Source organism: Chaetura pelagica, unplaced genomic scaffold (assembly GCF_000747805.2).
Source record: "Chaetura pelagica isolate M959 unplaced genomic scaffold, ChaPel_1.0 scaffold109, whole genome shotgun sequence".
Lineage (NCBI taxonomy): Eukaryota > Metazoa > Chordata > Aves > Apodiformes > Apodidae > Chaetura > Chaetura pelagica.
The window spans coordinates 14872751-14888485 of record NW_009970725.1 but is presented as its reverse complement, the minus strand read 5'-3'; the positions used below and the strand labels follow the sequence as shown (position 1 = coordinate 14888485).

General features: G+C 38.8%; 1 protein-coding gene across 1 annotated transcript in view; it reads left to right on the top strand.

Annotated features, from left to right (window-relative positions):
• AFG3L2 (AFG3-like AAA ATPase 2) overlaps nt 1-15735 on the top strand; it is a 27008-nt gene that overhangs the window by 1713 nt on the left and 9560 nt on the right. Inside the window, exons 3-10 of the mRNA XM_010006938.1 lie at nt 4257-4356; nt 4827-4895; nt 6319-6434; nt 7328-7480; nt 9688-9762; nt 10840-10964; nt 13470-13743; nt 14563-14700. Coding sequence (XP_010005240.1) covers nt 4257-4356; nt 4827-4895; nt 6319-6434; nt 7328-7480; nt 9688-9762; nt 10840-10964; nt 13470-13743; nt 14563-14700 — 1050 coding nt within the window. The remainder of the gene's footprint in view (nt 1-4256; nt 4357-4826; nt 4896-6318; nt 6435-7327; nt 7481-9687; nt 9763-10839; nt 10965-13469; nt 13744-14562; nt 14701-15735) is intronic.

Sequence of the window (15735 nt, the reverse complement as noted above, 5' to 3'; positions counted from 1 at the left end):
GGGGTGAGGCGGCCCCGGGGAGCTGCTGCCGCCGCCCGTGCGGCCCCGTGCCCAGCGGGCTCGCCAGGGCTGCACCCACCTAGAGCAGAAGGGCCTCTGTTGCTTCCTCAGGCTGCGGGCTGAGCGACCGGTGTGGGGGTTTGGTTTGTCAGCTAACAGTGATGTGCTGGAGAAGAGAAAGCAAGTGGTCGGTTCTCAGCACCCTAAGATTGCAGCTAACCGGAGTATTCTAGTAGTAAATTGCAATGGTTGGGTGTTCGTTCTTAGTAAAGTGGTTTAGGCTGTCACCTGTTATAGGCATAACCTTTGTTGTCAACCCTAACATAACAGAGGACTGAAAGGCCTATGCCCCTGCTTGGGAAAAGGGAGATGCTTAATTCCTGCATCTTTCAGTGGCATCTTGGGCAGGTTGCTTCCTTTGTCTGTACAGTTTTGTGGAGAACAACTGCATCTTTGCACGTGTGAAGGTTATCACTAGGGTGGAGAGAACTGTGAGATCAATGCGCATGAGGATGGTAGTCATTTAGTCCTAAGTATGAATATGTGTTTTGTTCCTAATGCTCAGTGTCTTGAATGGTTACCTTGAGTCTAATTTGTTTGGGGTTTTTTACTGTTTCTCTGGCTCTTAAGGTAAATAGCTTCTAATCGAAGGAGGGCAGAAGGAGGCAGCATCTCTCAGGGGCAGAAGGGAATGGATGCAGAAAGAAAGACATCTGGTGGAGAAATCTTGATATGAATAATATTTTTTTCTTGGAAGAAGTTCAGATCTTATCTAAGATACATCCTTCTTTAAGAAGGAGGGGCTTATTTTCTCCACAATAAAGTTGCAGTCTGCTCTGGTTTTAAGTATTCAGTTATGATTCCAAAAGTTTTAATCAAAATTAGTAATTCAAGGTATTTGTGTTTCCTTAATTAATGTTTAGTTTGTGTTTTTGTTTGGTCAGAGCTGAACATCATCATTACAACAATAAATAAAACCCTCTCAGCAGTACTGCTAAACTGTCAGGAAGCCAATTCTCATTTCTGTCAGTAAAATGTAATGAATTCTTACTTGGAGTGGGACACAGGAACTGTGAAGGAAACTATATTCATCCTAGTGTCTGAGTGTGTGTATAGGTAGCAAAACAAGGGACTTTTTAAATAAAAGCCTTTTTAAATTATTTTTTTTAAATAGTAATTTGCATTAAATAATATTTCTTTACCAGCTTTCTGCCTTCACCCCCCCAGCATGCTTTTCTGTAGTATTTTGCTGACTGTTAGATAATGAACACTTTTGACTTAATTTTATTTTGTTGGGATTTAGAACTTGTTTATTGATATAGCTGTAAACTTGTAACTTTCTAGAATTAATGTATTCTTGGTCTTTTGCTTACATAACTATGCAAGTGGATTTTCTGGTTTTGCTTCGTGTAGCCTCATGGGGTTTTTTCAATGGATTATGGTTACAACATTTTTGTCAAGTCAGTAGTTCTGCTTATTTAAAATTACCTATTTGATTTTTGAGTCATAGAGAAGGCATTTCTTAGGTCTTACAGTTCTTGTGTTTATGTTATACTTTGCAGTAGTAACATTTTCTGGGTTGTTCTAACTGTAAAGCTAACCTTGCCTACTTTGCTGATCTTGAACTTTTATTTTTTAAAAAGTCTAAGGAGATGTCACAAGGCTTGTCTGAAGGAAAAAAAAAAAAGCTGGTTTTGCTTTACGTGCTGTGATGATTCTTTCATCTCTGACTTTAAGAAGCTGGGCGGAGTTTCCTGGTGGATAGCCCAAGCAGCAACCAGTCACAATGTTCTCTGCTTCCCCCCTGCTTGGCAGTGGGTATGCTTATATCACCTAAACTTGCTGTATTCCCGTTGCCAGCCCGCCCAGGGGCAGATCCGGTCTCAACATCATATATGGTCAGTTTTCATGCTGATGATTTACAGAGTCAAAAAAAACCAAACCCAAGCAGTTGTTACCAGTGCAGTGTGATTCTAATGACCTTTGGATTTGTGGAATGCCATGATGAAAGGAAACTGCATGTTTCATTAGATCCACTCACCTTCATCTCTGGTAGCATAAAAGCTCAGCTCCCAGGCTCCATTCTGTCAGGTGACTTGCTGAATGTGCAGAGAAGTCAGTTGTTCCTCTTTCTCACAAAACGACTTTAAAACACTTGGGTCTCTGTGAATTAACTGGACAGGTGACTATGCACTTGTTCATAGAATTTTGGATCTGTAGAGGCAGTCCAGCAACAAACCAGTTCTATTTTTCAGGTCTGCCCCAAAGCTCTATCTGCTTAACCTTCTCTCTCCTTTGTTCCCTCCTCTTCCCCTTCAAGTCAAGTAACCATAACTTAGTTCTTTAATAAACTCATATCAGGCAATTGGATTTCACTTGCTAAAATTTTTCTTTTAAACGTGACCACTTGTTTTATTTTAGGTGGAGTGAAGACTTCTGAACATTCCTGTGTTTTTATAAATAAAAAGTAATCTAAGCTTGTGGAATAACTCCCGCATTTTTTGGTGTTGTAGACCAGTGACATAGAAATAAGGTGGTATTAATGGTCATGTCTTTGAGTTTCAATTGTTGTTGCAACATTCACTGTCTGTTTGTATTTCAACTACAGATAGGTTGGTCAGTGGCAAGTTCTTTTTCTCTTCTTCTAGCCCATGCAGATGCATCCCACTTATCCTAAAGGATTTTGTAGGAACATAGATGCAATTGGTTGTGTTGGAGCTCATAGTCTATTGAACCTAGTAGATATTCTCTAGATTACCTGCTCTCCAGACTGTCTGCACTGCGCATGCTTTTCACAATCGGTAAAATATCCCTTTGGATTTTTAGTATGAAACTTTACTAAAAAACATGACAGGGTACCTAATAGTGGCTGGATCGAGCAGCCTAAGAATTCTTACCTCAGTGTACTGCAGAAGCAGTACAAGGACGTTTTGGTGTTCCTCTTCGTTCCAGCAGGTGGTAGTAGAATGCTGCTCAAAATAAGTCTAATGTATTTCATCATTTCATAAGGGGTGGAGGGGGAAGCTCCCAGACAGAAGCCTTCAGGAGAGTTAGAATTCAGTTAATATGTTGGCATTCCGTGTTACCGAGTAATCTAATATCTTTCAAGTTTGTTTAATGTGCAAGATAGGTTTTGTCTGCAACCATTGTAACTTGACTGTAACAGAATAGCTATGGAGAAGCTTTCATTTACGCCTGTAGTCCTAGAGGTGTTAGTCTTAGATGTTTTCTGTCTTGAATTGTTACCTTGAGTCTGTAATTTGTTTGGGGTTTTTTACTGTTTCTCTGACTCTTAAGGTAAATAGCTTCTAATCAAAGGAGACAGCATCTCAGGAGCAGAAGGGAATGGATGCAGAAAGAAAGACATCTGGTGGAGAAATCTTGATACGAATAATTTATTTTTTTCTTGGAAGAAGTTCGGATCTTATCTAAGATACATCCTCCTTTAAGAAGGAGGGGTTTATTTTCTCCACAATAAAGTTGCAGTCTGCTCTGGTTTTAAGTATTCAGTTATGATTCCAAAAGTTTTAATCAAAATTAGTAATTCAAGGTATTTGTATTTCCTTAATTACATTTAAATGGCAAATAGCAGTAAACAATTAGTCTTTGAATAAGGCTTGATAGTGTTGTGTTTGTATTTTTTTATAGCTGGATCTTTACCTCTGTAGTTGTTTAGGTCTGCTTTCAGAAGTGACGTTTCTCCTGTGCTGGTTTCTTAGCTGGAAGTAAGCATTGTCTGCCGTATCCTTCTTTCTTTTGGATTCAAGCTGATTTTTCATATTCAGAAGTTATAGGTTCTTAACTGTTTGGAAGAAGTTGCAATTATTTAACAAATGTAATTCAGGATTGTGTGGATCATGCTTGTGTAGTCACAGTGTTGCACTTAAGTTGTCATTCAGGTGATAGGAAATACTTCCTGTAGGATCAGTGCATAGCTGCGTAATGTTCCTAGCTTGTAGTATTTCCTGCTTGATTTTTCTCTTTATATAAAGAATGTTATATTTGTATGTATGAACTGTATGTAAGATGAAACTCTGCTCCTAACAAATAGAATAAATATTTCCTTGCTGTAGAACTTAGACATTTCATTGATCTTTCCTTTTTTTCATTGTTGTCTTACGCTCTGGACCACAGCAGTTACTGTGAAGTTCCTGTTGTAAAGTAATAAATTACTTGTTGCAGTTCAGGGCTACTAGAGAGCTTGAAGATCTTTGTGGCACCTTTTCATTGCTTTACATTTATTTTTCATCTTTCAGCTCCATGAAACAGTCACTACTGAAGTTACTACTGACCGAGGTACTGTCTTGGCAAGTGTAATTGCTGCTTGCAGAAGGCTTTTCTCTCAACCTCCAAAAGGTGATTATAAATTTGATCAGTGAAGTGAAGCAGACTGCATTCCTTGCTGAGGACTGCACTTGTGTGCCATTTAGTTTTATTGGCTGTGGGGAAGTAAGTTCTTGTACTAACCAGCTGTTAATCTTGAGATGGAACACTGATTTATGGGATTTTTAGGAGCTATTAAGGAATGCGGTTTGCTCAACTTCACACTTTGGTGTGTTGAACTAAACTTGTTTATCCCTCTTTAAAGGGTAGCTTTACTTTAGGTTATTAAATGCATTTGGTGTTTTCTGGTCAACAGTGGTTTGTTTATTCATGGAAACCTGGTAGAGCTCTTCAACAAAAAGACAAGAATAAAACCATTTTTGCAGTCTATATATTGCTAGCTTCCTTGCTGTTGTATACATTCAGCTTGTAACTACTGAAGTGTAATGACAGAATTGTAAACAAAACCATAAATTATGAGCTCTTTAATTCTTTCTTAATAGGATTTGAAAAATATTTTCCCAATGGGAAGAAAGCTAATGGAACTAAAGGTACAGCTGGAGAAACAAAAGGTACAAAAAGCTGCTTGTTTTTGGTTCTTTTTGTGGAACATATGTTCACTAAATTTGATTTTAGTGTAACAGTGTGGGTTGGGGGTTTTTGTTTATTTTTCAAGGAAGATGTTTCTGTACCAGTTTAGTTTAAAAGTGTGAATTGATAAATATTTGTTGAATGTTTTTTTTGTTGTCTTGTGTATCTTCTGGAATAACACTTATATTTCCTTGTGCTTCTGCTGAAATACTGTCCTTAAGTTCTTGCTTTACTGCTTCCTGTTAGTTGACATAGTAATGCATTCAGAGATTCTCTATGTGTATAGTTCTCATCTTTTCCTAGAGCAAGGTAGAATACCCACTTGGCTGGGTAGAATAATCTGAATTGTCATTCAGGGTGAGGATCCAGAAGCATTTCTTTAGCCAGACCAATCATGTAGCCTGTTGCTTTAAAGAGGAGTTAGTAGAGGCAGTTAGAAGGAGCCCTGTCCTTACAAGAGGGGGGATGAATCTGGAAATTATTAGCAATAACAGCCACTCTGTTGTATCGGAAATTTATATAACACATCTTCCAAGGAGAAGGAGAGGCAGCAACCCTGTGTGTCTCTTATGAGGGCAATAATAGGAGCAGTTTTGCTTCCACTAGGCCTTCAATTGTAAAATCTAGTGTCATGCCTAGGTGCCCAAAGTACCAAGCTCTTGAAAGAACTAAGGTTGGAAGGAACGTGTGGTAGTGTTGTATTCCATCTCACTCCATCTTGAGTATGTTGACATGCAACATTATGCTACACCATGCAGGCACCTTGTGAGTTGGATGAGTAGAATGATTAAGATGAACTCCTTAGCTCAGTTGGCTGTTACTATGCTGTGCTTGTCTCTAGAATATTAAAAAGGGTTGTCAACTGGTGATACTGATAAACCCGGAGCTCTATGAGGACCACAGTATGATGGAGGGGTGAATTATGGGGAAGATGTTACTTAGAACTTGTAGTGTTGTATTGCTTTGTTAGAAAACAAACAAGCAAACAACCCAACCCATCTATGTCCCCACTGAAACCTATTAAACACCCCACCAATCCTCCCCTCCCAACCCCCAGAAAACACTTGAAGTAATCTTGCATATGTCTTGGAATAGTGCAGTAGAAGTAAGTTTTGTGCGATCTCCATAATGAGCTTATTCTTATATTTGGCACACTTTTCAGTTATACAATTAAGAGTCCTCTCTTCTAATCATAGCTGTATGATGTAGATGTCTCTGCAAGTTAATGACTGCAACATCTATTTTTCTATGGACAATGCAGTTTCTCATATACTCTAATTATTGTAGCATTGCAAATTAGTTCATTTTTCAGAACAATTCTTTAATTTTAAAACAAATAAAAACTAGTGTGAGATTGGTATAAGATGTAAAGAGGGTTTTTTTGTTATGTTTTATTTTTGTTAGAAGCAAAGCAAGCTAGTGCCCGGCAGCCTAGTGGGACTAGTAGTGGAGGAGGTGGCAGCGGTGGAAAAAAAGGTGGCAAGAAAGAAGACACTAACTGGTGGACCAGATTACAAAAGGTCTTGACTCTAAAATATATTTATGGTACTAACTGTCCTGTCCCCATGAAGTAACCTTGCGTGTTTTTCTTTTTAGGGCCATATTCTGATTGCCTAAATCCTCCTTAAGCCTCCTGTGCCTAGTATTTCGTACTAACTGGCTCTAGGTGGCTCCCCACTCAGTGCCTTTCGTAAATAACAGTTGTGTAAATACCTTCAGAGGCATCTAACTCTGGTTCAGGAATGTTAATGGAGTTTTAAGGTATATGAATATGGTTGCTAGTAGTCAGTGTTCCTAGAGCGGAGCCTCAGGCCTTTAAAGGCTTTTTATTTTGTTTCAGAATGTCAGTTTGTAAAATGTGCTGACCACATAATACTAGTTAAATGTAATTTACTGATAGCCACTCAGACCTTAGTGGAACACTTATGTAAGTTTCTTTTTGAAATTTATATTTATTTCATTAGCTTTAGTACAAAGACGGTAGCATCTGATAGTACAAGACTATAAAACCTTTTTTTCTGGTTTTACTTAGTGGGCATAATTTTTTTTTCCCCATTCCTGGGTTTTTCCTGTTGTTTTTTTTTCCTTTATTTGTGCAGGTCTTGGAGGGTGGGGAAACTTGGTTTAGAATGGAGAGAGAAATGCCATATAACAGATGGCAAATGTTTGTTTTTATTAATATAAAAGAAGTTCTTTGAGTAAAAGATAGTTCAATTACTATTTGTAAAACACTTAAATTTTATTAATTTAATTCCTCGGTTTTATCTGAAGTTACTGTTCATACATTCTTTGACATTCTCTGTGGTAACCTCAAGAGGCAGGAGTGGAAGCCAAAAATAGGTGCTAGAACCTGTTTGTTATGCTCTCACTGTATTACAGGCTCTAAAACGTTTTTTTTTCCTCTATTTTCTAGGGTGACATTCCATGGGATGTCAGGGAGTTTCGGATGTACGTAGTGGGAAGTTCTTTTTTCTGGACGATGGTTGTATATTACTTCTTCTTCAGGGTCCCTGGGAGAGAAATCACCTGGAAAGACTTTGTTAATAACTACCTTTCTAAAGGAGTGGTGAGTAGTGAGGGGATCAGAATGGAAAATCGGTGTGCTACAGTTGCTTATTCCTGCCTCCCTGCTTACACTTACGTATCTGCGGAGTGAGAATGCACTCGAGTAACTTTTGAGGGAGAAGAGGATCTGCTTTCATCTTGATCAGTTCCTTGATCTGGTGTTCTGGATGGTTGTGTGAAGATGTGTGTCAGTTCAAGACAGAAGAGGGAATGAGCAGCTCAGGACAGAACTTCTTTGTTGGATAGCTCATGTTGATTCTAGTTTGAAGGGACAGTGTAACCACAGTCCCTCAGCATCTGGTCTTACAGTACAGGTAAGCTGACGTAATGGCTTAAGCAGACAGGCAAGCTGCCCTCAGAAGGAACTTACTCCTAACCTTAAACACTTCCACGAGCAGAATCCTCCAAACCCACTCCCCTGAAAAAACAAGTGTCCTGCTTATTTCATGCCTTTGATCAGTTTCTCAGGGATTGTGAGGAGGAGTAGTGCACACAGAAGGGTGTGGGTAGGAACTCAAATAATCTCTTCCAAGGACAGTAAATTGGCATAACTGTGTTGTAATATAGCCCCCTGTATTTGTTTTCTCCTCTCTTATTTTCTTTCCTGGAGCTACTACTGAAACAATTTTTATCATTGGTGTCCTATGTCTTTGTAGAACTTGGTAGCTTTCTACATTTGGAGTAATAGGTTGATGATGCCTTCAATTTCAGGAGATTGAGTGTCTTACACAGGCCTGTTCCACTTTAGGAGCCACTAGTTCTTGGCTGTTACCTCCCTGTGTGTAGCCTCACCTGCAGGTTAGGAAAACACTGGCTTGCTTCCTCCTTTAAGTTTCAGACCTGGGAATATTTTGTTAACAGCTTGCTTCCTACTCCGTTACTTCAGTAAATTGCTAAACAGGTTTTTTCCTACCTTTCTTTGTCTTTACTGATCTATGCAATACCGCTCTATACAGTTTTCTCCTTCTGCCTAGACTGTGCCTTAGGGTCCTATTCTTTATTAACAATTGTGTGCATCTTGTGGAAAAAAAAACAAAACACCTTTACTGAGTATATATATTGTGAAATAGTTAAGACACTGCCTCAGTTTAAAGATTAATTTAGTTGTTATAGTAAATGAAGAAGCCTGAACCCTTGTTGCAGAAAAGCATTATGAAAGTGGGTTTTTGCACAAAAACAGGTCTGATGGGCCTTTGTAAGATGTAGTCTGGATATTCAGATGAGCTAAATATTTAGCCATCGAATGCTGTTGGTTGCCTTAGTGGTGACCAGTTAATGGGGAGAAGACAGCAGCACTGTTGGGGTTAACAACACTTTTCAAAACAAAAATGTTCAGGTAGTTTTGCATGAAGTCAGGTTAGCTATAGAGTGGCTTCTTAGCTTGTATTTTACTTCAATTCTGCCAGAAGTGGTTGTCTATAGTGAGTTCAGGGAAACCTTACTTACTGTGTACAGTTCAGGCCCAATATGCAGTACTGTTACTAGTTTTAAATTCTTGTAATGTGCTGAAATAAGTCATTTTATGGAAAGAGGAAGAAAAAATAGGAAGAAATTTTAGTTTCCTTCCAAAAAGACCCTGTCAAATACAAGAAACTAACCATTGGAGAATTCTATGAAGGAATTGCATAATAGTATATATCTGTGAATCTGCAGCTCAGTTCTTGATTTTAGTTTATATGGTTTCTGTTATCTCAAATAAATTATTTTGTTCTTATTGTGTCTAATGCAGTAGCACATACTGCTTTTTCTGTTAAGGAAAAGAGTTATAAGAGCAAAGGTATGTTTTAACTCACTCGGTTCAGTTCGTTTTGCTTTGGAAGCTGCTACAAGAGTTTGGAGTCTTGTGGTCTACTGCTTTTGGTGTCTGACCATTGAAATAGTTAAGTATTCCTTAACTATTTCATTGTACCTGTAATGTGAGCTGAACCACGGATTGGGTTTTTTTTCTTGCAAAAGGGTATGAGGTTGTCTTTTCCATCTGAATTCTAATGTGCCAATATTCCTTGCTTACCAGTTACAGATGTGATTCCTCCTGCCATTCCTAATAGCAAACTGTAGATTTTGGAACCATCCTGATCTACAACATGAATTGTATTCTCCTTACTGGAAAGCAAAACAGGTTCATATTTGTTACACGTAGCCGTTAGCTGTGATGGAAGTGCAGTGACCCTACACTCTTAACACAAGTTTTGTTCTTTCCTTCTTCAGGTGGACAGACTTGAAGTGGTGAACAAGCGCTTTGTTAGAGTGATCTTTGCTTCAGGAAAGTCTCCTCATGAATGGGTAAAAGCTTTTAATACGTATACATGAGACATTAGAAACAGCCAAGCAGTCTTTTTAGGTAATGTTTGATGCAGAAAACTTGGTCTGGAGCATTACAAAACTCTCAATCTAAAAGAAGTTTTCTCCCTTATTGTTACATTATCCTGCATTGTGTGTTTTTCACTTTCTTGTGTCAAGTGTTTTGCCACAGATATCTTAAAACTATGGCAAGTAGTTTCTAACACCATGCTCTTAATAGAAATACACAAACAGGAAGACTGAGAAATTACTGCAGGTTCCACATTTTTAACTGCTGTTCTCTGTCTGCTCAAGATCTCCAAAGAGTGATACACAGTGACAGGGACTTACTAAAAAAATATTTTATTTTTTTTTTAAATTTGCATATACAATGTGGATAATTTAGGAGAACAGTAAGAGAAGCCTTATAGGTTACCTGTTTCTAGGTGGTGGAGGTTTTTTAAACTGACTTTATGAAACAAGGTCTCCAAGTCCCTCTGGGTTAAAGCGAAATGTACAGCAATTACTTAATAAGCGGGTTTCAGTGTGACTTATTTATACACCTACTCTTTAGCCCACATACCACCAGTTCCCTTAGTTTCTCAATCAGTTAATACTTAGGGCTACTCTTTTTTTCTTTTTCTGTACTAGGATAAGTAAGGACAAGTCAGGCAGGTCATGGTGCAAAAGGGGAGATTTTCTTCGAAAACCAGATCTCAACAGTGCTTGAAAGTAATGTCTGGCTTTTGTTCTGCTTTATGATATAAATTCATGCTGCCTTTTGTGAAGACAGCTAACTTTAAAGCTAATATGGACTCCAAAAGTAGAGAATTACCTTTCTTAATCAGAAAGGTTGAGACTTTCAGGTGAAACAGTTGAGTTGTATGGCTGCTGTGTTTGCTGGTTCAGTGCTGTATTATTCTGACTGCATCTTACAGCAGTTACATGCTTTTCAAGGCATCTTCAGTTTGGTCCAAATCTGTTCTGAGAATTGCTTGTCTATATGTTAGAAGAAGTTAGCTTGTAATGAAGGTAAAATAAGATAGGGCACTTTGTGGTGATCTCTGCTTTTTTTTATAGCAGTACGTCTGGTTTAATATTGGTAGTGTCGACACTTTTGAACGGAATCTTGAAACTGTGCAGCAAGATCTGGGAATAGAAGTGGAGAACAGATTGCCTGTAGTCTACTCAACAGAGAGTGATGGGTAAGAAGTTGCTTTAAAAAGTCTTGATTAAAAAATGGTTGCGTGGACCGTAGGAAAATTAGCCTTGTAAGACATGCACCTAATGCTCCACTAGGTGGCAGTGTTACCAGAGTAACAGTCATCTTGGGTTTGTTTTTAATGTCAACTGTAAGAGGAGCTGTTCAGTACTTTGCCTGTGTAGAAATCCATATCCTCTTACCCTAGATACAGCTTATTACGTAAATGTTTTTGTTTACAATTGGTCCTTACTTCCTTTAAACCCTTCCTCCAAGTGATTTCTACTAAAGCAGGAGTCAGCCAGGCACAGCTGTAGAGCTCCAGAGATTGAATTACCAAAATATAGAATCATAGAATAGTTTTGGTTGGAAAAGACCCTTAAGATCATCAAGTCCAACTGTTAATGCAGCACTGCCAAGGCCACCACTCAACTATGTCCCTCAGCATCACATCTACACCATTTTGAAAATAACTCCAGGGATGGGGACTCAACCACTGACCTGGGCAATCCCATCTAAAATAACCAAGGGGTTTTCCACCCCACACAGTGTATCTCTGAGCAGATGAAATCATCCTGTCCTTTCTCTTGCTGGGGTAGGTGCAGCCCCAATGCACCCCAGGGTGCTCAGGAGCAGCTTCTCAGGCATAGAGAGTATGGCATAGACATGCAGTATATTGATGAGATATAACAGGCACCACTTTCTGGCCATAAATTTAGCAGAAGTCAAATTCTGTGGCCTTGAAAAAAGGCAAGAAATTGATGATGAAGTAAAACATGCTATCCTGCCTGTTACCAGGAGCTGGAAGATGCATAGTGCTTTTAATCTCTTAAGTTGTTACAGAAAAATTTAACATTGTATTTATGGCATTGTTGTGTCCCCAGTAGAGAATAAGGACTCCAATACTAGATTTGTATTCTTCATATTAGTTGTATGTAGCTGAGTTTATTGACCTGGCAAGAAATGCTTCTCTGATGTGGATTTCTGGATGGCTTAGAAGACGGGTGTAATCTTGCATCCCAAGAACTGATCTCTTTGATGCCAGTCTCTAGTGTTTGAAAATTACTCCTGCTGGTGTCTGTGGAATAGGTTTTATACCATCACAATATTCAGCTTTGGGTGTAGTAGCTCATATCACTAATAATAAAGGCTCATTTGCTGCCTCTCTGTTTTCATTCTTGATACTGTGATGTGTGGTTCAGTTTTTGGGGATGGAGGGGAGAGTTTGGTTTATTTCTCCCAGGTTTTTTACTAAACTGCTACTGGTACCTGTTTGTCTTGGTGGCAGTAGGAAGGTAGCCTTAACTCTGTACTATTCCATGACTTCAGATAGAGGTTTTTTCTTCCCTGTTTTTCTATAAACTCTCTCATTTCTGTGTTTCTGTCTAATGGTGCATACTCTTAAGGGCAGTCCATAAATAAAGCAGTTGAGCCCTTATTTAAACAAAACTGGAAAGAAAATTAGTGGACTGGGCAATGCTGTGCTTGTGCAGAGAGGCTGCATGTTGGCCTGAGGCTTCTTTCAGCAGATTGGGAAGAGTATGTCTGTTCCTGTGTTGTCTTCAGCCTCGCACAAATCTCTTGCTTTCTGACCACAGAAATGCCACAGGAGACAGGAGGGAGCAGCAGTTACATGATCAGAGTACTGCCATTCCCTACCATCTCAGATTCTGCTGAATACCACAAGATAGGGAAAAATTACTCTTTTCTTCTTCATCCCAGAAATGTGGGATTCCAGCAAAGCCTGGAAATCCTGTGCTCGCTTAGGGTAGTTCTTTTCAGCATTTTGGTTTTGATGAGTGTCGACAGAACCCCCTGTCAGCTGTTCCTTGAAGGGTCTTATCACAGGAGAATCTGTGCAGTGCTCAAATACTGTGATAATGAGGATTGTGTTAGTATTAGGATTTCTGGCTTGTACAGAGCTGTGCGAGAAAGCTGTGGGATAGCCAGCCAGTGAAGGAGAAGGGGCAATAAGTAATTAACCCCAAAAAGCAACAAGAAAAAGACCATATAGCCTCAGGGAAGGGAAACAAAAACAGTGGAAAAACACATAAAATTTGAGAGACTTAAGGGAAGAAGAGTGAGTATGTATTTTAGAGATAAATTTCTGCTTGATATTGTGGTGTTCACTGATTATAAGCTACCTAATATAACTTATTTTGAGAATATAACCATCTGCATAACTAGTCCTGTGAATTTACCTGTGAAGGGCACAAAAAATTACTTACTTCTCTTTATTAGGTAATGTAGTTTTCTTCTGTAAAACACATCACTTGATGATGTGCTTGGTTTAAAAACAAAAATAAAAAACCACTTTGTTTTCAGATCTATTTTAGTTATTTCCCAGTGTGAACAATCTGCAAAAACTTTGGCCTTACAGGAATAGAATATTAGTCCTGAATTTGTTTGCTTGTGGTGGAATCAACAGTTTGTATGTGTTATGTGAAATAATTAATTTTTTTTCATAGCTGTGGTTTTGTTCTTGTTTGTTTGTTTGTTTTCTCCACAGGTCATTTCTTCTGAGCTTGCTGCCTACAATCCTGATTATTGGTTCCTTACTGTACACATTAAGAAGAGGTCCTGCAGGCTTAGGTCGAGGAGGTCGTGGAATGGGTGGACTTTTCAGTGTAGGTGAAACCACAGCCAAAGTCCTTAAGGATGAAATAGATGTTAAATTCAAAGATGTAGCTGGCTGTGAGGAGGCCAAATTGGAGATTATGGAGTTTGTCAATTTTCTGAAAAATCCCAAACAATATGAGGATCTGGGAGCAAAAATTCCAAAGGTAAGAGAATGGTGACTTAGCAGATAAAGACTTTGTGTTTGGTAGTCCTCAGTATTAGAAATTGCACCAGGAATGTCTACATATGCAATGCTTTCCAGCTTCTTTCTTCTCACAGTCAGAAAAAAAAAAAAATTAGGCTCTTCTCAGTGATGTGCAAACTGCAACATAGGAGGTTCCACGTAAACATCGGAAAAAACTTCTTTACTGTGAGAGTGCCAGAGCACTGGAACAGGCTGCCCAGAGAGGTTGTGGAGTCTCCTTCACTGGAGACATTGTAAACCTGCCTGGACACATTCCTGTGTGATGTGCTCTAGGTGACCCTGCTCTGGCAGGAGGGTTGGACTAGATGATCTTTTGAGGTGCCTTCCAACCCCTAAGATTCTGTGATTAAGTGCCAACAGTGTAACTGGGGTGCCAAGGATTTGCCTCATGGAATACTTAATCTATTTGTATGGGTCAAAAATGATACACAGCACACACGGGTACCGTCATTCTTGTATGTAATTGTCACAGAATTGCCTTTTGGCTATGCTGTTGTAGGAGTCCACCTGGTGACATACTTCTTTTTTTTTATGTGTCAGTCAAAGAAAGCACTGTTTCTGTAAATCTAAGACAACGTGGAATGTTGTATACAATTTATTTTCTTTCCTTTTGCTGGCTTAAAAGAGAGACGAATCTTCAGTTTTTCCTTGCACAGTTTTGACTGTGGTAGAAGAAGAGCCAGTGGACTCAATAAACATGTAGATCTTTTAAATAAGATATTTCATATGCTTATATTCTGTTTTCTTAATGAGGAGAACACACCTGTTTCTCTTTCAGGGGGCAATTCTGACAGGTCCTCCAGGTACTGGGAAAACGCTTTTAGCTAAAGCTACAGCTGGAGAAGCTAATGTACCATTTATCACAGTCAACGGCTCCGAGTTCTTAGAGATGTTTGTTGGTGTGGGTCCAGCTCGAGTAAGTCTTTCGTCTTGCTCTTTTATTTCAGTATTGGTTGTTGAAATGACATTGTCGCTTTTGGAAGGCAAACAGTTAATTATAGCTGAAGTTTTCATCTATGCAGGTTACTTAAGTGATGTCAGATGCTTGTCTAAACACAAGAATCATAGATGTACCTCTAGTAAAAGGAGCTAATGCAGTTCAGTATCTGGTTTCAGGTCATCGGGGCCTTAAGGATTTACTTCTTGGCAGGAACTTAAGAAAACCAAACAGAACTTTGCAAGCTCTTCTCTGAAGTAAATTTACTAGCTGTGTCAGAAATATGTAGCTTATTTGACTACTGCTATGGCAATGTCTCTTTCTGCTCTAAATTCTTTATATTTCTTTTAAGAACTTTATTCTCTTTGTAGTGTCAAGCTCTTAAATACAAACATTTGTCTGGGACAAACAAATGAGCTGTTTTAAACAGTAATTTGACGGTCCTGGAGCTAATGATTGAATTCTGGGTGTCAGGGGATTTAGGCACATGTACAACTACATTTTAGTCCTTCAGTTTTAAATCTATCTTTTCATGTCTAGGAAGGAAGCACACTTAAGTCTGCCAAAAAGTATTATATAAACAAGTTACTGATAATATTTTACAAATGAGTCAGGTAACACAAGAAAATAAAGTTCCTTGTAATGTCCAAAGTTGTACTCCTTTTCCAACAGCTCATACCTTCACCTAGCTGCAACCACCTTGTTTCAAGCTGACACTCTTCTGAGAAACTTAAGATTTGTTTGCCACAATTTATGCTAACAGGGTAAAAAAGCATGGATGGTGACTGAAAAAGTGACTGAAAGCCAGAGGGTGTGGAGGCAATTGTCATGTATGTTAGATGAGTGGGACCTGAAAAAGGGCATATGCAGTGTAGGAGGGACTTTACTGAGAAACAGTAAGAAACTGATCCAAGTATTAGAAACCCTGATAATGGAGAATAATAATGGTACTCAGAAACTACCTTGTCACTAGCTGTCAGCACATACCTGAAGAGCCCCAAAACAAACTTAACC